A 21,950-nucleotide genomic window follows, 5' to 3' on the forward strand; every position below is an offset into this window, starting at 1 on the left:
TGTAACACGGGACATGACCACAGGTTCACGTAGCACATGTCGAATGAGAGGGAGGACCAGAGAGCTATAGAATAGACAAGATCTGAATCCATCAGAAGCAGGACCAAAGTGGAGGCAGCGAGCTCCAGCTTCATACAGGAAACAGGGGAGTGACTATCTTAAAAAAAAGAAAAAGAAACGGACTCCAGCTCCTACAGAGTGACCGCTGCGGTGCAAATAAAGAGGTTTAGTTACATGTGCTTATATCAAGGTTCCCCTCAGCCCTGGGGAAAAAAAGGTTTGGATGATTTAAATCTAAAAAATAAAAAATAAAAAAGGATGAGAAAAATACGATAACTCACAGCAAACAAAAGGGAACGTTACCATCCTAGTAACAACACAGACAGTGTTCTATGAAGTCACATCTCAAGACTGACTGCTGACTTCACATTTACAGAAATGGACTGAACACACGATGAATCATTAAAGATGGAGTCAGCAGCTTTCTCCTTCAAAATAAAATACAGACTTCTCCTTCAAAATAAAATACAGACTTCTCCTAAAGTGAAGCTGCTCCATTGTCCCTTCTGGGCCTCCGTACATGTGTGGTGGTGACTGTGTCTGCAGAGACTCTGTCCTCTGACTGGATTTTACTGTTCTGCTTTGTTCTGGTTGACTCGGGACGTTTGTGGGCGGAGCTGGTGTGTTTCCTCCAGCCAATGACAGCGCAGCAGGTGAGTTTAGGAGTGGATACAATTCAGTGATTGGACGCCATTCAAAGCGGTGAATATGACGGACGAGGACGTAGCAGCAAAGAAGAGAAAATATAATGAGAGTGAGGAGAAACACCAAGTGGATAAAGATCGTTCTAAAACGAGGGTGAACCTTGTGTTGTCTTTTACCCGTGGACGTGGAGTTGGTCTACTTCCTGTTGGACAGGAAGGTGACAAACACCGGCCGTTAGCTTGTGTTAGCTTGCAGTGTAGGTACAAGCAGTAAACGTACACACTACGTCCTGCAGGGGGTGGAGCTTCTGAGCCCAGGAGGAGGGGCCCAGTTTGAATGTTGTGTTTTACAAACTGCAAAGAAAAAAGCTACTGACTCCAATTTTAAGGCATCTCTTTAATAAAAAAAATGTCTTGTGTTTTCTATAGCTCTGAGAGTGAACACTGTGTGCTCTGAGAGTGAACACTGTGTGCAGTAGATGTTTTTGGTCCCTTCGCTCAGACGTGACTCAGCGGCCATAGTTTGGCTGTTTCGAGCCGGAGAACAGATCACACAGGAGTTTGGCAAAACTGGCATTCAGGGTCGACCTTTACGTTGACGTTTTCAAAAACAAAAGTGAAAAGATTGACAAGCTTTGATTTGGAAAATGTTGCTCATGTTTAAGGAGCAAGTCTGCTTCACTCGAGTGGTGTTTGATATTTCAATATGTGGGACATTTCTGAGGCATTTAGCACAGATGGCATGTTGGATTATCAAGTGTCATTAAAGGGTTAATAACAGGACAAAGAATAACCTGGCCTCTGTTAAAGGTGTGGTATGCAATTCTGCTTCACCTCATAAACCACCTTCAGTTCTTTTAGTTCAGCCCGATAGGTAAAAGGTTTTTTAGAGGCTTCCTGTGAATCTTAATCTGACCAAACTGTAATGGATTCAAATTGCATACCCGACCTTTAAGGCTTTATTTCTAATGTAACCGGCTCTTTTGTTCTGCGTGTGAGCACTTTTTGTTTTTGCAGAGGATTAGATGAGAAGATTTTTTTCCCTTGTCATGTTTTCTGAGGTGAATATGAAGCTATCATCAGTCAGCTAGCTGAGCTTAGCACACATGACAAAAGCATGAGAAACAGGTAGCCTGGTTCAGATTTAAAGGTAAACACAGCTTCTTAAGAGAAGAACCCATATCGTGTTAATTTGTTAAATATCTAAGAGACTGTTTCACAAGTGGACTGTGCTGCTTTGGCGCCGGCTAAGACTCAAAGGGGTTAAATGCGCTGCAGAGCAAACAGCGTCTCTGTGCTCCGGTGTTTTGTTTGTGTTTAAATGCTAAATGATGCATTCATTTGGGACCAATTCTATCATGTATTTTGCAAATGAAACCTCATTGACAAAAAGTCTAACAGCCACGAGCAGTTAGAGTGGAAATATAAAAACCTGCGGTGAGGTGGTGGTAACTGCATAGTCAAATAAAGTCTGTAAAAATTACTTTTTCAGCGGACCCTAGCACATACGCATACACTTTGTCCACATGTGTGGAGACGCCTGGGTCGCTCACCGGCTAGATCCAGGGAGGAGACTTTGATGTGAATAGTGAAAGCTGTATGACGTCTGTTTAGACTTTGTGTGGCTGTGTTGATGCTGAGACGGAGCACAGAGTTGGTGCAATTGAAGTGAAACTCATGGAGCTTTAAGTGTCTTAAAGAATCCCCCCTAAGTGTTTACAAAGTTTGGAGCATAGCCACCTGTGTCAGCTTTAAATGCTAACTTTTTAACTCTTGTTTCCTTTCTTTGTGCTAAGCTAAGCTAAGCTACATGGTCACTGACTCCAGCAACATATTAACCATTCAGACATGACAGTGACATCATCGAACCCACTGCAAGAGAGAGATCGTTTAAATATTACAAAGTGTGAGAATGATGTTTCTGATCTCAGTAACCGGGTAGACTACATCAGCCGTACGTGCTTACCCGTGATAACAGCTACATTTAGGTTGTTTTGTCAAGATACCAGCGTCTGACTCGGTTTGTCTGTGACGACGAGTTAATTTCAACCTCCACAGGTTTCGTGGAAATCTCGAGAAAACAACCAGGAAGTGACCTGTTATCACCTGAGACAACTGAGTACCATAAAGTAAAGTATGTGTGTTAATGAAACTGAGTTAAACATGTGAAACACCAACATGAAAAGTTCACTTCTGATACATTCAACTGAGTCGTTTAGGGGAAAAGGCAACTCGTTGATTTGATCTTTGGTTCGACTTTGAATGCAGCATGAAGTGTCATGCTGCCTGCAGGGGGGTTGGGGTGGATGAATGAGGGGGGGTTTGGGGTTCAGGTGGGTAGGGGGGGTAGCTGGGCCCAGATCACTGGTGATGACGCTACCTGCTGCAAGAGAATCTCTCATCCAATGATTAATGAAGGGCTTCTGAGGACAACTGCCACAGAGGCAGATAAAGTGCATCAGACGGATGTGTGTGTGTTGTTCATGCACACACAGACACACACACACACACACACATTATCTCTCACACACGCATGCATCGTGGTGCCCGTTCAGAGCGTGTGTGTGTTGTCCTGACGGCTCACACCACAGTTCAGCATGCTCTACACACCAGAGGCAGGCGTACAGGTAGAGAGAGGCAGGAAGGCAGGCAGGCAGGCACTGAAACACATGCAGTCAGGTGACACAGGCAGCACCTACTTGTTACAGGGACATGAACACAGACCACAGAACTGTCCTAGATTGTTCAAATTCTTTTCTGCATCCTTCATGTCCTTATTGATTTGGTCCATCCCCTCCTCGATGCGCTCCAGTTGCTCTGATTACCAACACATTGTCATTTTTTTCCCAGCACAAGAACGAAAGCACATGAGAAGAAAAAGAGAGGAGGAAGAAGAAGTCGTGGGCGGGAGGAGGGGACGGGGAGGGGAGCAGAGAGGGCAGACAAAGGAGAAAAGACAAAAAAAAAGACATTGACTGTGACAAGAGAGACATCAGACATGACCACTACCACCACCAGCACTGGACAGGCAAGAGCTCGGGGGCTCCTGGCTGGTACCTACTTTTTAATACATGGGCAAATCAGACCACAGCACTGGCCTATATCTTTTAAATCTTTCTCGGCCTCCTTCAGGTCTGCGTTCACCTTGTTCATGCCCTCCTCCACACGATCAAGTTGTTCTGGTGAGGACAAAGTCATGAGAGGAGTGAAATGATTTGGTTTGGAGGGTTGGCGCTCTACACTAAGGTGCAAGAGAGGCTACATGTTTTTGGGCTTGATGCAGAAAGCAAAGCAGGCAACAAGCTTTCAAGCTGCAAAAACCTCCGGACTTTTACAGGTTTCCATTGTTCCCTACCTCCGTGCGAAGCGACACCCTGCTGTTCTCAGTTAGTGTTTCATGAATGTGTCCCTGCCTTCCTCAGACTCAGATGGACACAGAGCTATAAAAAGCCCAGAGTCAAGGTCAGCTCCTCTCTCCACCTGGTTAATGGTCACAGGACAGGAGAGCTGTAATCTCCATCAGTGGAGAGGGGCATATTGTCTGCCAGGACAAAACACTCCTCAGGTTTGATTAGTCACCGTGCAGGAGAGGACACACATGATATACAAGCGACAGCCTGCTGTTTGGGATATTTCTGCAGCTCTGCTGAAGCGTCCAAAAGAAAGAGTCATAGAGTTACAACACAAAGAGTTGTAACAGGGAAAGAGGCGTTCAAGTGTTGTGCCCGCTGCGTTAAATCTGCTGCAAAACTGTTTGAATCGACTGAACTCATTCAAAGTAGCTGATGGTGTTTTCAGACCGATCTGATGTGCTTCAGGAGGGAAGATGTCCTTTACATCATCCGACCAGTGAGCGACCAGCGGGATGGTCGTGCTCATAATGAAGCTTGAAACTCTTTTCTGTGGCTGGAATATTCTTTTTTTTCACTCTTTGGTTGATTCTGAATATGTCCTCCTGCAGGTAGTCAGCTAGCTGAGCTTTATATAAAGGTCAGACATTGCTTGGACACCGTGTAAACCTTACGACTAAAAGCTCCTTTTCACATTAGGTACATCCTCCTGAGAGGGTCAGACATGTTCTTGACATTTTCAGGAGGCATGTGTGATAACAGTTGGTACATTCAGCTGTACATGTTTATGTTTTTCTCAGATCTAAATTTGCTTTTTCTTTGTTGTTGTTTTTTTTATTTCAATGTTTTTTTTAAAGGAAGAATGTTCAACATGTTCCACATCAATAAATCATAAAGTCTGTCCTGTGTAAATGTGTCTCTGAGTCCTGACTGTCTACAATGAGGGAGAAGCTCGAGTCCCGCTGGCTGTGTTGTTGTCAGAGCCGTGTTTACATGGACGGGACGGCCGGCTCCTCCCCTTGTGTATAAAAGCTGTTTTAGTCAAGAACTAGAGAGAAGAAGAAGAACATACTCACTGATTATTTGGATGTTAGTAAGAGTTTTTAGATCACGCTCATTCTGTGTCAGTTTACATGAAATGTGAAGCTACGAGCTAACTACAGAGCGCTAACATTAGCATGCTAACACAACAATGTGAAGCTACGAGCTAACTGAAGAGTGCTAACATTAGCATGCTAACACAACAATGCAGGACACAGCTGATTGCAGCTCGAGCAAAGGACAAGTTTGTCTGCAGCTTGCTCTTAATGCGAGTGTAAGAGGGGTTGGAGGTGTGTCTCTGGAGGAGAACGGAGACTTCAGTATGGAGGAGGCGTGGCCAAACAAAAGTTTGTTGGTGCTCAAGGGCGACCTCTACTGGATCAAAAAGTTGCACATTCTTCCTTTAAAGCCGTTAAACTGTGTGGCTGCTTTATTTAGGAAGGATAGTCTTTAAAAAAAAAAAAAAAAAAAGATTTTATTTAAACAACACTCTAATTTTTGTTAAATAATGTAACTTTCAGATAAATCGACCTAACATCATGGAATTATGTCATGGAGCCTCCCATTAGAGCGTCAGATAAAATAAAAGGTGCATAACAATAATAATTAATCCTAAAACGTTGATGCTTTTAGAGCAACTGAAGGGGTTGCAGGCGAGGAATATAAGCTGTCAACATCAGACTAAAGACGGTCTGTAAATATCAACCTCATGACAATTCACTGGAAAATAACTTCTTCCTTTATTGCCTCCTTTTTCAATCTTTAGGTTAAGAGAGAAATCTTGAAGCCGAGGAGCGAAGATCGAGGATCAGGTGTCAGGGATTAAGATGCGTTTTCAGTCACCTGTGAGGTAGAAATCTGTCGCCTGTATGTGAGAGAGGAGTTTAACGACTAACTGCCTCGCATGGCCACTAAATGGCCTCCGGGCGGTGATAATAATCATCCCCAGCAGAGCGAGGGGATCAAGCGGAGGAGAAACGTGAGAGAAAGAGAGAGGCATTGTTTATCTCCTCAGACTAAAACCTCCCCCCCTCTGAAGGAGGATTACTGCAAGAGGTCCTCCCACGCCTCCTCCCTCCGCTCTGAAGAAAGATAAACGATTCAGATCAATGAGAAACGAGAACAACGAGCCGTCAGACAGTTTGAGTTATTTAGCAGGAGCCGGTGTAACAGGTGGATTTCTGTTCTGTTCAGGTCACAATAAATCTTTTCATCAGTGGGATTTTGAGATCTTATTTTTCATGTATGCCTTTAAAGGACAAAACGTCAGTAGTCCCATTTAAAATCCAACAAGGCTGCTACGTGCATCAACAGTAAAGTTAGATCTTTGTGTGTACTTAAATCGACCACACCGAAAATATCGAGCATGCTCAACCTGTTGACATGTTGTCAAGTTGTGTTAGCGTGCAAACTATCCCGTAGTCGGTGGTTATCGTTAGCTAACAAATCAAAGGTACTCTTGCAACTGGAACGTGGTTAACTCGGGTGTGACGTCAGGTGGCAGTTATCACTTTAACACCTCGTTCTTTAACTGCCGGAGCAACATCTATACCACGCTGCCGGTCGCTACTCGGGCTCACCGAGGCATGAGCAGCAATCCATCAGCCCTGACTGAGGTGTGATTCAGGTCAACATGCAGCTAACAGCCGAGCAGGAAGGGGACTCATTAGCTGCAGCGAGACCTCGACTGCAGGTAATACATCACCGCAAGACGAGGCAAATCTCCTCCTGTGTGTGACCTCCGTTGGTGTGTGCATGCATGTGTGTAAAGGGCACAGAGATTACAGCACAACAAGACTTTATGAATTACCAGAGGCTTGGGGAGGCTGTTAGTGGGGAAGGTTTTTACATTTAAGGAGAGCGAAAGAGGTAATTGTGATTTTAAAAACAGCATGGCTCCAGCAGTAGAGGTTTGAATAGTCAATGTGAAGGATGGGTTAAAATGATAGAAAAGAGTTTAAAGGGATACTTCATCCATTAGCATTAGCTTTGTATCATTAGAAACCTGGTAGTATTTTTTAATGGTCCTGCATCCCGCGCCATCATTTTCCCCTGAGACGGGAAAGCTCCATATTTCTAAATCTCAAAAGCAGCCTCTGATGATGCAAAAATCATCATTCTGCATCATCGGAGGCTGCTTTGGTTAGAGGGGGTGAAACTACATCACTAGTTCCTCATTTTTTCAACTTCCGCCATCTTGCTTGGAAGCTATGCTAACAGGCTCTATGGAGAAAGCTGAGGAGAACTGACAATGGAGGAAAGTATGTTTCAAATTCAAACTGATATGGATGAAGGGGATTTTGAAGGTCAAATTGGGTGTTCGTGGTGATCTCTACGAGCCGCAATATAGGGATGAGAGCAGTTGAGGTTGATGCAGTGCTGTGCATTCTGGGAGTTGATGTTTTTCATCCACATGAGCCAAAAAGACACTTTCTGCCTTTTCTCTGTCAAGAAGGCACCAACTTCAAAATGTATTTCTCATTTCTACTACATATGTGACCCAACGGGTGAAGTATCCCTTTAATCATGAATTTAACCAAAGGACCATCTGGAAAAAGAATCAGGAGGAGAAGAACGTGGAGGTCAGGAGAGAGGAGAAATTAAGAGAAGAAAAATGGGAAAACAGAGAGAGACAGATGGGGGATCAGGTTAAGAGGACGTTTGCTGAGAGGCAGAGGTAATTTAAATCTGTGAATTGATTGCTGTCCTGTGCTAACAGCAGGAGGGGGGGGGGGGGGGGGGGGCAGCAGGAGGAGAAGAAGAGACAGAGGGGAAACAGGCTATATGTTCCTCTGACAGGCCAATTAGGCTGCTCTGTCAGGCATGGAGCTGAGCACAAGCCTTTAGTAACACACATGCATACACTCACACGTCGTCTGCATACAGTGAGACTTTTCTGCTCGTCTACTCACAACGAAGGTTCCTTCCATCGACACATGCCCCTACGAAACCCCGGTCCCTTTAATGTCGGGACAACAAGTAGAAAGAATGCTGCTTCCCAAGTCTTAAAACACATTAATGTAGAAGGAAACTCTCGCACTTCAGCCCCTCCAAAAGATGGAGGTCGGTGCTTTCAGAGAACGACCTTAAGCGGGGTACGCGCTACAAGATAATCGGGTCGATTTTGGGGCCTGATACCGACCCATTTGACCAAAGTCAACAAAGACCTGATTACCTGATGGTTCCAAAGATGATGTTGCCAGATGTTCCTGAGGTGTGTGAGTCCTTCAAATTATTTGCGACGTCTTAAAAACATTCCTCTAAAGGCGGCAAAGACACACGCACGGCGAGCGTTTTCTACATTTAGTGAAGACCGCTGAAACTCATGAACCAAAAGTCCAGCTCGAGAGCTGCTGCTTACACCAGAGCAGGATTTCTGTCCTTAGTTTTTTATGTTTTCTCCTTAAAAGTCCCTCGGGTAAATGCAAACATGATTCACAGGACATATAACAGACTTTATGGTCACCACTGGCGCCGGACGCCAAAGTGCTGCAGGTCCACCTCAAAAAAGGCGTTGAGGCGTGGACACTCACCCTCAGGAAAGCAGCAGAGGTCATGCTGACTTTCCAGTTTCAAAAACCCTGCATCATATCTCTGTCATCATTGCCACTCAGTTTGTTAAACCCCACATTACTGGAGTGACTTCCTGTTTCCTCACACTGAGGGAACGACCATCAAACCTTAACGGGTCAAACTGCTGCTTTGTCGTCTTAATGGACAGAACTGGAGAGGAGGTGGAGGAATGTGAGTGAGAACATGTGTTTGTCGTTACCAGTCAAATTGATCAGCCTTTTTCCTCTCAGACACAGGGTGATAGTAAAGTCTATATTTCTTACGAGCTGACCTCTGACCTCTCAGTCAGTCAGCCGGTCAGTCCGGCGCCCTGGAAAACATGGCAGCCAGGTTTGAGAGAGCATGGTTAAAAACAGTGATTTATTTATTTTTAAAGTGGTCGATATCATTGTGTTACCACTTTGAATTAATACAAATACAGATCTAAAGAATAATCAGACACATAGAGCCAACATCGACTTGTTTCTCGGACAAGCGGCGAGCACAGAAATGGATTAAAAAGGAGGCGAAGCAGAGCGCTGGCCCAACAGTGTCATCCAGTATAAACATTTTTAACCACACAGAGATTACTTCAAAGACTCGACAGAAGCTCAACGTAAGGTTACATCTTCTTCGGCTTCTGTAATTATTAAACCATAAAGGTCATTTCCCCGGGACGGTGTTATACTGGACGCACTGCGGTTAAATAACGCCCGTTACACAGCGTGAAATAGCAGCAAAGGTAGAAACTGGTAGCAGAGCAGATTCAACAGGTAAACAGAGGGATAGAGTTCTCTCCCTATGACTTACCTCCCTGCTCATCCAACATGACCAGAGTCCTGATGCCGGCATCTTTACTCTATCAGACACACAGAAAGAAAGAGGAGAAGAAGAGAAGAGGAAGAAGTGATGAAGAAGAGGAGAAGAAGAAGAAGAAGAAGAAGAAGCAGAGAAGAAGAGAAGAGAAGAGGAAGAGAAAAGAAGAAGAGGAAGAAGAGGAGGAAGAAGAAGAGGAAGAATAAAGGTGACAGGTCAGTAAAAGGTAAACGCAGCAGGAAAAACAGAGCTATGCAGCAGAGAGGGTGGAATGACAGTTTGAATTGACTTGAGTTTGAACGATCATTTCTGAGTCAGCTTGATTTTAAAGGAATTATTAAACCTTTAGGGAGAAATTATTTTCTTTGGCACCAAAGTTTGACAGAAGAACGATACCTCTAAATATCACTCAGTTCATCCACGTGCATTAATATAAGTTGAGCTACAGTGAAAGCTAAAAAGTCCCAACAGTGTATATACCGAGCAGCGACCTTCAGTGTTTAAACATGAAGCTGACGCTGAAGTGTAAAAAGCCTGCAGTTCCTGGAGTGTCCACTAGAGGCTGGCTGCAGAAGCACAGGAAGTCACATACACACCCATTCTAAAAAGCCTGTTTTTACAGCAGAGATGAACATGTTTACAGCCTGGTTCAAAAAACCAAATAGGTGTGATTAGCTCATGTCTCGATGGACACACACTGTACTGTAAGCAGCAGCAGCAGTTCGGGGTAAAGCGTCTTGCCCAAGGACAGCTGAAGGAGCTGGGGAATCGAACCCCCAACCTTCTACACGGGACGTGCGACTCCCTTACTCATTGCCTTCTAAAAGAGGGATTTCAGTAAGGTAATGTCTAAAGGCCATGACACACCAAGGAGATTGTCGGTTGCCGCCATAGTTTTCCCTACCTACCCGTCTGCCTTTTTTGGTCGATTCGACATGTGAGGGAGAGGAATCTCTCTTAAAGTCTTTATTTGTGATTTTTCACACTTAAATATAGAAATCAAGTCTATCCTCTGAAAATAACTCTGTGAGTCATGACCACATATAAAGCCTTTAATGGCTGTTCAGAGGTTTCATTTCTCTCCAGCTCTCTCAGGTTCAGTAAAGCCTCTTGAGCATGCCGCTGTAGTCTCCATGCTTTCACCCATTAGTGCGGTTTCTCCTTATTTGTCTCCTCCTCCTCTTAGTAGTCTATCTATAATACGAGTGGTGACCGACAGCGGTGTGAAAATGGTCTTCTCGTATCAGAACAACGGACTACTGCCCCCTGCTGGCATGGAGAGTTATTTCCTCTCATGAGCAGAACATACGTGGTGGTTGGCCGTCGGCTGTAGTCTTTGCGGTGTGTTCAAGTGCAACTTTTTGGCCAAGTGCGCCGACGCCACAGTCAGCCTTCGTCCCCTCTAGTCCTTTGCCATCTGCTCGGTGTGTCACAGTCTCATCATATTAAAGGGGAAAATGTCCTGATGTGATATTCTGTTAGTCCACATTTTGTTTTCTTGTGTTTTATGTTCACTTCCGGTTTTATTTTTGTTGTCTGCTGCTTGTGTATGATTTCTAGTCTGACTTCCTGCCATTGTTCTGTTTCCCGCCTTTTGTTCCAACACATCTGTGTTTCATCTCCAATTAGTCTGACCTGTATTTATACCTGTCATCGATACCCTAGTGTTTCATGCTTTCCAGCCTTATTTACCTCGTGTTTGTTTCCCCGGTTTTCACCATTGATTGGATTTGTGGATTTTGGATTTGTGGATTTGCCCTCGCTGACTGTCTTCTTGTGTAACACCAAACAAACTGTTAAGTAAAGAACTTTTTCCTTACAACCTGCTTTTTTGTGTCCTGGACTTTTCTCTGCAACTGAGTCTGGTTTTGAAGTGTCACACCTGATTATTTTAAAAGGTTCTTGAAAAGGTATTTATGGATTCTTAAAGATCAACAAGCAGACACATCACAAAGAGAAGAGCATCAGAATATATTCATTCTGAGGACGTTATATTTGTCACGTTCACTCGGCTGCCCGCAGACATTTGTTGACAAAGCTCCAGTAATGTAACATTGTGATTTGGCTTCCAGAGCTGGCACCCGCTCAAACACAGTCACACACACACACACACACACACACACACACACACACACACACACACACACACACACACACACATGCTGCAACATTAACATGCGGACAGACTCGTCGTGTGCTGGTTACTTCTCTCATAACACACTTCAGTGAGCACGCCATAAGCACATTATTAACCACGGTGCACGCCATGAAAACAAACAGCTTTGTGCTCCGGGCTTCCTCTAACAGATATTAAAGACTAAAGGCCGCTCAGTTCACGCGTCACATACTTTGGATCAAAAGTGTGCTCTGACCTTCGTGGAGCGATGATAGATGGCGAGCGGCGCTGGAGGCCGGTTAGACTGATGTCACTGATACTAGTATCTATCAAACAGAGCAGCAAAGGGATCGGCCTGTGGCCATGGATCTGTGTCGTTCAGGGGTTAAATTGTTGTTTTTCTGACAGATCTGAATATTCAGATGAGCCTGGTGTGAAAGGGGAGTTCATGTTTGAAACGCTTTTGTTTGAACGGCGTCGAATCCTCCCGAGCTTGTTTACCTCAAAAGGAATCATGGGAAAATTAAAGATATGAAAAGGGGGCCGTGGCTCCTGAAACCGCAGGACAGGATATCTGACCACGCCAACTGGCACGGTGTGTTATGATGACCTCACATCTCTGTGTATGGCTGGATGAACACACACACACACACACACACACACACACACACACACACACACACACACACACACACACACACACACACACACACACACACACACACACACACACACACACACACATGCACACAGACCATTAGGTTGTTTTCACGCTTTCCATCTGATCCACTGAGTCACTGAGGCTCCGTCAGGGACCGCATGATGGAGCTCCTAAAATAATCTTCTGCTCAGGAGAAGAACATGAAAGTTGACGACAGCGTTTCGACAGATTAATAGAGTTGAATATTTAAAACTGTTCTTTTGTTCTTCTATTTTGAGAAGCAGTGCTGAAGTACGACACTGAGTCTTGAGCCCGTTGTTTAACTGACTCAAAGGTCGATGTTTATTTTTATCACATTATCTTTAAAGGTCACATATCCTCCTCCTCCTGTTCTTCAGTTTAAATAAGTCTCAGAGCTCCTCATAACATGTGTGTGAAGTTTCTTGTTCTAAATCCACTCTGATCCTGTATTTGATCATGCCTATAAACCCCTCTATTTCAGCCCTGCTCAGAACAGGCTGTTTCTGTGTCTGTACCTTTAAATATGTAAATGAGCTGTGTCTGACCACGCCCCCTCTCTGGAAGGGCTTGGATGTCTCAGTGCTTTCTCACTCCATGTCCTATTGTTTACGGTGAGAAGGCAGACTCAGAGGGCAGAACAAACACCTAGCTGTGGGAGTGTCACCCACCTGGGGGAGGGGCTACTGCCCTTTGTGATGTCATGAAGGGAAAATCTCCAAACGGCCTGTTTGAGTACTATTTTCTGAAAAATGGAGCAGGCAGAAGACGGAGAGGATGGACTTTTCTCATCATTGTGGGGTTTGTAGACGGACTAGAGACACATGTTAGAGTTAGAGGAACATGGAGAAGTGTTTTTTTAAATATGTGACCTTTAAAGGAGCAGTGACCTAAAGACCAGAGCTGAGCAAACATCCGTTAAACGTTGATAATCTGCAATCATTTTCTATTAATTTCTAACATGGATGTTCATTTGGAAAATGGTTGAATGAGGTGCCAACCAAAAGGTCAGAGGGCATGACCTCAAACAGAGATTATATGTGAAAAGTGGGAACAGTGACAGAAAATGTTGAATCAATCAGTGGATCTTTAGGAGTTGTGTCCACAGCTGGCGTTTGATGGGATGGCAGCGCCCGTCTTTGATACAAACAAAGTCAGCGTTTTCAGCTCTCCGTCGTGAGCGCTAAAACGCCCTCCGATTCAGCTGATTTTTATTCCTTCCAATCACAGCGCTCTCAGTTGGAAGCAATTAAACTTTTAGAGCAATCATCAAAGTCACTTTCCCTCACCAACCAATCAAAATCAAGAAGGGGCGGGACTGGTGAGAAGCGCTCTGATAACAAAGATTTAACATTGAAGGACAGAAAACAGCAAGAAAACGCCCTCTGATGAGCAACAAAGACAAAGACAGAGTAAATGTGTTGACATTAAGACCTCAGAAGCTCAGTATTGATTTTCCATTGAGACATCCACTCTGCCGCGTGCTCAAATCTATTCTAATTCAGTCACCGTGGAGACGGCGACTGATCGTCTCCCTGCTGTTGATCACCCTGAACCTGATGTTGTCCTGCAGATATAAACGTTGGAGTCATTCATCTCTGGATCAGCTGACTGTACATGATGGCGCTCCTGTTCTTACATTCACAGCAGCGTGATGGAGAGGTGATGTTTGTTTGTTTGTTTATTTCTGTTTGTATGAAGAATGTTGAGTCTCACAGACGGAACTATGACAGACTGCTTACAAACATTTAGTATTCTGCATTTTCACATGAGAGCTTCTTACATAAAGAGGCCCTTATCACACACATGCACACACAGGACCTGTGGACATGCATTAGTGGAGAGACGTCAGAAATGGGGGTGGGGGGGTGGCTGCTAAGAAGGGAGCATGCCAGAGCTGTTGGGGGTGCAGTGCCTTGCTCAAGGACACCTCGACAGTACTCAGGATGTGACCTGGCACCTCTCCAACTTCCATTCTTTGGTCTGCCCGGACATGAACTGGTGACCTTCTGGTTCCCGACCTTACAGAGTCCCTACAGACTGAGTTACTGCTGCCCCAAAAGAGGAGCAAAATTAAAACCTTTGCTTAATCCTTTAAAGGCTTTATATGTTTTTTTAATGTGATGTTTTACACTTAAATGTAGAAATCAAGTATATCCTCTGAAAATAACTCTGTGAGTCATGACTGTCTACAATGGGTGTAACACCCGAGTCCCACTGTCTGTGATGTTTTCAGAGTTTTTAAGAGTCCTATCTTCACTTTGTTTACATCGCCGGGACGGCCGGCTGACTCCTCCCCTCGTGTATAAAAGTTGTTTAATTGAGGGACTAGAGAAAAGAAGAATAACATACTGTACTCACTGCTTAACTGTGTTTCTAGATCACGCTCATTTCAGGTAAATTTACATGCAGTGTGAAGATACCAGCATAATAAAGATCACTAGCATTAGCATGCTAACACAACAATGCAGCGCCAGTTGTTTTGGTTTCATGCTGGTGCTCAAGGGCGACATCTGCTGGATCAAAAAGTCGCATATTCCTCCTTTAAGTTCTTAAGAAGAAGTTTGTTTAAAAGTAGCAAAGTGAGTGAGAAACTGAGAAAAGCTGCATTGAAATGGAAAGAAAATCTTTAAGCAGCCCAAAAAGCTGATTTAAACACAAGCCCCGCCTCTAACAAGGCAAACAGCCAATCATAGTTCAGGATTTTGGGGAGGCCACTTGGGTGGCCAATCATATTTGTAGTTTTTTTTTGGAATTTTCATAAAATAAAATTCTTTTATTGAGTATTTTTCTGGCGTCTTAAGCTAAGTGTTCTTCTCTTCCTGCCCTAATTTAATGTCAATGATCCACCTCTTGAACTCGGTATGTTGCTGAAATCTAACCACACAGAGCCTGTAAAAAAAAGGGCTGACGTGGTTTATCTTGGGTCTGGATTTTAGTACGGGAAATGATGATTTGGTCTTGAACAGTGAACACAGACTTTTCTCAGACTGGAGGTCGTATCACTGAAACATCCATCTGGTGTAATGGATCCTCAGCTGGAGTTTCTACGCTTGACTCCTCGCTGCGCTGTCCATCTCTGTCTTATCTTTGATCAGAGTTCTCTCTCAGTCGGCTGCAGGCTCGGTGTGGAGATAAGAGGTTTCACAAGAGCTTTATCAGACTTTTCAGACTTTATGACACCACACGCCTCCACGTCTCTTTCACAGTTTATCCTAACGAGCATGTCTTTGGACTGTGGGAGGAAGCCGGAGAGAACCCACACATGCACGGGGAGAACATGGTTCTGTCAGACCGGGGTTTGAACCAGAAACCTTCTCGCTGTGAGGCGACAGGGCTAATCACGGCACTATAACGTTCCCTCAGCCTCATCATTTTGAGTCGGTAGACGATGTTACTCTGTTTGCTTCTTTCAGAGAAAATAAAGGTTACGTCGCTCACTGGTCCAGAGGATGAGTTATAGGTCAAATCCGCACGAGACAAGGGCGTGCTGCGTCCCCCGCGCTCGCTCTGACCACTTACTGACATTGTTATTCTGTCTTTATAGACATCGGGGGGGAGAGAGAGGCCGTCTCATGTTTCCAGGAAACAATGCCCTTGAGTCTTTTATGGCTTCTGTGTGTCAGAAAACTGAACAATAAATATTCTAAGAGAAGTTTTCATGAGGCCTCAAAGATAGAATAACAGCGTCATGATCACGCAGGGGATCGACGTTATCTCAGGGTTTATTTTAATATTCTATCAAATATATTTTTCCCTCTAAATTAATTTAGTTTCAAACGACTTTAATCTGAGCGGAGATTTTCACAGTTTACTGCAAAACAAACACCGTCATTTCTAAGGTTTTTGTCAGAGCAGCAGCACACGTTCATCTGATCCTGCTAAGTCTCAGTCGTTTATACAAAATAAACGTTGCCCTTGGCAACAAGCGTCGTGCATGTGGATTTAACGCCATTGAGACCCGTCTATTAAATAGCTGCATGTTCTCTCTCTCGTTCTCTCTCCCTCCCCTTATTCAATAAAACGTCAAATAAAAGCTCTGTAAATAAAGTCTGTAAGTATGACTTTTTTTGCAAATGGCGACTTCCGTTGTTCACTCAGGAAGCCAATGTGGAAGCGCAAAAAATCCGCCGCACGCCGTGTGTCCACTTGAGGCTGTCTCCAATAAATTTTTTACATCAGATATAACTTTGTTTGCAGCCTGGAACAAAAGACGGTTTTGATCTGAATAACTCATTTTTTTCGGCTTCAATGTCGTACAACAGATGGAGATGGAGACACGACGTCCATATTTATATCAAACCTCCTTAAAGAGACTAAAACTCTGAGTGTGTGTGTTCAGATCTGGACGGGCAGGTATCAGATCTCAGATTGATCACAGGACTGTGAGTGTGCTCGCTGCTCTGACCGCTTCTCACTTATTCAATTAGTGTAAGTACGCTGTAAGCCCGTGTAAAACAGAGGTCGCACAGGGTTAGCACGTGCTCACAGTTTACAGGACGGACAGGTGCTCTGACTCACTTTCATCAACGACTGGTTATTCTAGTGCGGGGGCCGTAAAGCCATGAAGGTCCTCAACCTCTGATTTACTCTGTGAAACATATTCAGTATTATTCAGTAGAACGTCTTCTCTCTCTTCATTTAAAGAGTTTAAGCAACGACAGACTGCTGATAAAGAGCAGACTTTAACAAAAGCTCCGTCACCTCAGGCTTTAAAGAGGACATATCATCCCCCTCCTCCACCTTTTCTAACAGTCCCCCTCCTCCACCTTTTCAAACAGTCCCCTCCTCCACCTTTTCAAACAGTCCTCCTCCACCTTTTCAAACAGTCCTCCTCCACCTTTTCAAACAGTCCCCTCCTCCACCTTTTCAAACAGTCCTCCTCCACCTTTTCAAACAGTCCTCCTCCACCTTTTCAAACAGTCCTCCTCCTCCACCTTCTCAAACAGTCCTCCTCCACCTTTTCAAACAGTCCCCTCCTCCACCTTTTCAAACAGTCCTCCTCCACCTTTTCAAACAGTCCCCTCCTCCACCTTTTCCAACAGTCCTCCTCCACCTTTTCAAACAGTCCTCCTCCACCTTTTCAAACAGTCCCCTCCTCCACCTTTTCAAACAGTCCTCCTCCACCTTTTCAAACAGTCCTCCTCCACCTTTTCAAACAGTCCTCCTCCACCTTTTCAAACAGTCCTCCTCCTCCACCTTCTCAAACAGTCCTCCTCCACCTTTTCAAACAGTCCCCTCCTCCACCTTTTCAAACAGTCCCCTCCTCCACCTTTTCAAACAGTCCTCCTCCACCTTTTCAAACAGTCCTCCTCCACCTTTTCAAACAGTCCCCTCCTCCACCTTTTCTAACAGTCCCCCTCCTCCACCTTTTCAAACAGTCCTCCTCCACCTTTTCAAACAGTCCTCCTCCACCTTTTCAAACAGTCCTCCTCCACCTTTTCAAACAGTCCCCTCCTCCACCTTTTCAAACAGTCCCCTCCTCCACCTTTTCAAACAGTCCTCCTCCACCTTTTCAAACAGTCCTCCTCCACCTTTTCAAACAGTCCTCCTCCTCCACCTTCTCAAACAGTCCTCCTCCACCTTTTCAAACAGTCCCCTCCTCCACCTTTTCAAACAGTCCTCCTCCACCTTTTCAAACAGTCCCCTCCTCCACCTTTTCAAACAGTCCTCCTCCACCTTTTCAAACAGTCCCCTCCTCCACCTTTTCAAACAGTCCTCCTCCACCTTTTCAAACAGTCCTCCTCCACCTTTTCAAACAGTCCCCTCCTCCACCTTTTCAAACAGTCCTCCTCCACCTTTTCAAACAGTCCTCCTCCACCTTTTCAAACAGTCCTCCTCCTCCACCTTCTCAAACAGTCCTCCTCCACCTTTTCAAACAGTCCCCTCCTCCACCTTTTCAAACAGTCCTCCTCCACCTTTTCAAACAGTCCTCCTCCTCCACCTTCTCAAACAGTCCTCCTCCACCTTTTCAAACAGTCCCCTCCTCCACCTTTTCAAACAGTCCCCTCCTCCACCTTTTCAAACAGTCCTCCTCCACCTTTTCAAACAGTCCCCTCCTCCACCTTTTCAAACAGTCCCCTCCTCCACCTTTTCAAACAGTCCTCCTCCACCTTTTCAAACATTCCTCCTCCACCTTTTCAAACAGTCCTCCTCCACCTTTTCAAACAGTCCTCCTCCACCTTTTCAAACATTCCTCCTCCACCTTTTCAAACAGTCCCCTCCTCCACCTTTTCAAACATTCCTCCTCCACCTTTTCAAACAGTCCTCCTCCACCTTTTCAAACAGTCCCCTCCCCCACCTTTTCAAACAGTCCCCTCCTCCACCTTTTCAAACAGTCCCCCTCCTCCACCTTTTCAAACAGTCCCCTCCTCCACCTTTTCAAACAGTCCCCCTGTGGTCTAAATGAAACATCTGTGCTGTGCTTTGGTCAAAATATAACATGAATCAAGCACCAGAGGAGGTTTGTGACCCTGTAGAAACCAGCTCTCTCAGAACGCTCCGTTTTGGTGTGTGTGTCTCTTTAAATGAAATGACCTCCCCCCCTGAGTTTTCCCCGTAGACATCACTCCTCTGTAGAGAGAATAAAGAGAAGTTAAAACACCACACGGTCGCTGTGAGAATCACGCCGTGTGCTAACAAACGACCAGACGTTTCTCAAATCACAGTCCAACGGCTGAATTGAACAAACGACCTTCCCTTGGCATTATCTTCAAATGTCAAATATTCTGCGTCTGCTCCTGGAGAGGCTCGTTCAGGTCGGCCCCCCACGGGTCACGCTCTGTACCTCAGGAATCTGTCTCGTTAGGACACAGAGGCCGGTCCAGAGGTTAGAGGCGGGGCGTGTATCTGAAGCTAACAGCCGGAGCCACAGCATCAAAACAAGCTCAAACCAGTAAGGAGAAATATCTACGGAAGCCCTGAGCGGACACACAGCCAGTTGTCATGTGTGTGTAACTGTGTGCTTTATTCTTCTAACTCGCTCGTTTCTAACTTCTCTTAGTTCTGTTCTTTCATTTCAGTTTCCCCGAGCAGTGGTTTCAAGCTCCTCCCCCTTCCTCCCACTGTATCTAAATAAATCAGAGCCACTCAGCTGAACTTCAGCTGTGGCTGAATCTTAATATTTTTTGAGTGAGGAAGCACTGCGGTGTCTTTGAGTAAAGCTGGGCGCACACTGAACGATTTACTGTGGACAAACTGTTTGACTGATTTTGAAGCCCAATCGTAGTGTGGTCAGTGCACACTGAGGCAACAACAGCGAGGTCATCTCGCCCTACTACCACCCGACGTCCCTGACGGCCAGCCATCACCATCAGACTGTATCGTCCCCACAACCACCGCCGTCCTCATTCCTGCACGACCTGCTCCGACCTCCACCTCAGCGGAGAGGAAGTGTGGACGACAGGAACGTGAGGAATACAAAGGAGACATCCGTCCTGCATATTATCACATATGCTCTTCAGTAAATGTTATGAATTGGTGATCACTGCCTGATCAGCTGCTCCAGACCAGTCGGATGATTTCCTGACACGTTTGATATTTTGGTCTTACGACTGCACACACTGACACAGTGAGAGCAGAGCCACGAGCCAAATCCCCGACATCAGCAGATTCTCTTTGTTTTTGTAGATGATGAGACGTGGTCATGGACAGAGCGACCTTATTTCAAGCGAGTTTCCTCTCTGAAATCACGATTGCTGCTCACGCAGACGCGTCAAAGAAAAGCTGAGGGATGAATCATTAAAATTCTCTGGGCTCTAGAACGACAGGTTTGGATGATCACATGAACACATTAATAACAAATTATTATTATAATAATTAATAAAACATTCAACCGCCACACTGTTTATTATCTACTCACTCATCATTTACTCAAATGTACATAACTACAAATATAGTTAAGCTGCTCCCTCTTCTTGGAATCGGTTGAAAGATACTTTAAGTCTTGGGGAGCTGGTTTCCTTGAATGTTTTTAAAGGTGGTCTTAATGATCTGACTGGAGATGTTTTAACTCGTATTGAACCCTTTTTGATCGCTTTGTTGCTGATGACTTCTGACAGATTCTGATGAATGGTTCTTTTTGTGATTCTTGTATTTAAGTGTTTCACGTCTGAAACCCTGTAATCGTGCTGCTGCCTGTTTTGGCCGGGACGCTCTTGTGAAAGAGATTTTTAATCTCAATGAGACTTTTTCCTGGTTAAATAAAGGTTAAAATATATATTTGTATATATGTGAAGCTATTTTGCAAACGCTGCTGTACAGGATTGCTGCAAACAAAGTTTTGTTGTGTTTTTATACAATGACAGTAAAGCTTCTACCTATCTATCAGTGCTCCTCTCTCTGCTGTCCAATCAGGATCTACATGTTGTGTGTGTGTGTGTGTGTGTGTGTGTGTGTGTGTGTGTGTGTGTGTGTGTGTGTGTGTGTGTCGACTCACCTCCTCCACCAGAGCCAGCATACGCCGAGTGCTCTCCAAAGACTGCAGGGAGACAAGAGAGGAGAAATGATTACCTACAGGGTCAGCAGTGAAGAGGAAACAGACGTACAGAACATCGCCTGTAACTTCACATAACATAAATACATCCATATCAGAACGTTTGGTGATCATTTGTCACATGTCTGAAAGGTGAATCAAATCTGCTCTTTGATGTTATTTAAATGAGCAGACTGGTCATCGTATAATTAGCCTTCATTCTTCTTCTTCTCTCCTCTGATCCCAGGATTAATTATCTCATTCCACCTTCTGATCGCTAACTTTCTATCCTCAGCAGGATCCCTCTGACTCTCTCATTTCTTTACCCGAACCCTTAAAATCCTCATTTCACCCTTTAATATCTCCTCATCTTTCCTCCTTCCCTCCCTCCCTCCCTTCCCCTCTCGGCTGAGCATTATCTGCTCATGAATGTTTAATAAGGCCATTTGAGCTGCTCCATTATTCTGCTGCTCTTCCTGAGCTCCTCTCAACTCATTAAAGAGGGTAAAGTTCTCCCCTCCCTCCAAAAATAAAAAAAAAGCAAAAAATCCTGATGAAAGAGAACAAGTGTCTAAAACCAGCGAGGGTCACATTAAAGCCGCTTCCTCAGACTTCTTCATGTCCTCACGAGGACAGGTCATCGATCTGAGTCGACTGTAAACCCGTCCTCACATTTTCTCTGTTAAAAAATAGAAGTACATTTATTAACCAGGTGTCCAGACAAAAGGTGTTACCATACCTCATCGGTCACCTGGTCTGCGCGCGTCTGCAGGTCGGCAAGCTCGTTGCGCATGTCTGATTCGTCTGCCATGATGACTGTCGAAGTTTGACCTCAAGCAAGAAAGAGCTGGAGGAGAAAAGAGAGAGAGACAGCAGTTAGTAAAAACCTGAGTGTAGAAAAACATGATCAGGTTTTCTGTTTGCTTCAGACAAATAAAGCTGTAGAATGAAACGTGAACAATCAAACAGGAGACGCATGGATTAGTCGCTGTGTCCACCAGGTGAGCTCCAGCTTCTCATTTCAATCGTTCCCAGGAAACCTCTTCCCAGGACAGAGCGTTTGCAGCAGGCGGCCGCGCTCTGTGCAGCCGCTCTGTGCAGCCGCTCTCAGAGCTTCCAGTTTAAAATCTTAATCTTAAAAGAGCTACATCAAGCAGCCAATCAGGCTCACAGTGAAGGAAACGTACACAATCTCAAATATAAAACATACAGTCAAAAG

General features: G+C 44.8%; 1 protein-coding gene across 2 annotated transcripts in view; it reads right to left on the reverse strand.

The window, feature by feature from the left end:
* The window catches only part of LOC110002836 (synaptosomal-associated protein 25-A), a 29,912-nt gene extending 8,285 nt beyond the window's left edge, over window positions 1-21,627 (reverse strand). Inside the window, exons 1-4 of one of the 2 annotated variants that reach the window (XM_065952432.1) lie at window positions 21,471-21,627; window positions 20,696-20,737; window positions 9,458-9,506; window positions 3,766-3,883 (exon numbers count right to left, since the gene is read on the reverse strand). In XM_065952432.1, the coding sequence (XP_065808504.1) occupies window positions 3,766-3,883; window positions 9,458-9,506; window positions 20,696-20,737; window positions 21,471-21,542 (281 nt within the window). In that variant the 5' untranslated portion in view covers window positions 21,543-21,627. Of the gene's footprint in view, window positions 1-3,403; window positions 3,522-3,765; window positions 3,884-9,457; window positions 9,507-20,695; window positions 20,738-21,470 lie in introns of both variants that reach the window. The other variant, XM_020658500.2, reaches the window with a different exon arrangement.
* Between the last annotated feature and the right edge of the window lie 323 nt (window positions 21,628-21,950).

This window comes from Labrus bergylta, chromosome 3, assembly GCF_963930695.1.
Source record: "Labrus bergylta chromosome 3, fLabBer1.1, whole genome shotgun sequence".
NCBI lineage: Eukaryota > Metazoa > Chordata > Actinopteri > Labriformes > Labridae > Labrus > Labrus bergylta.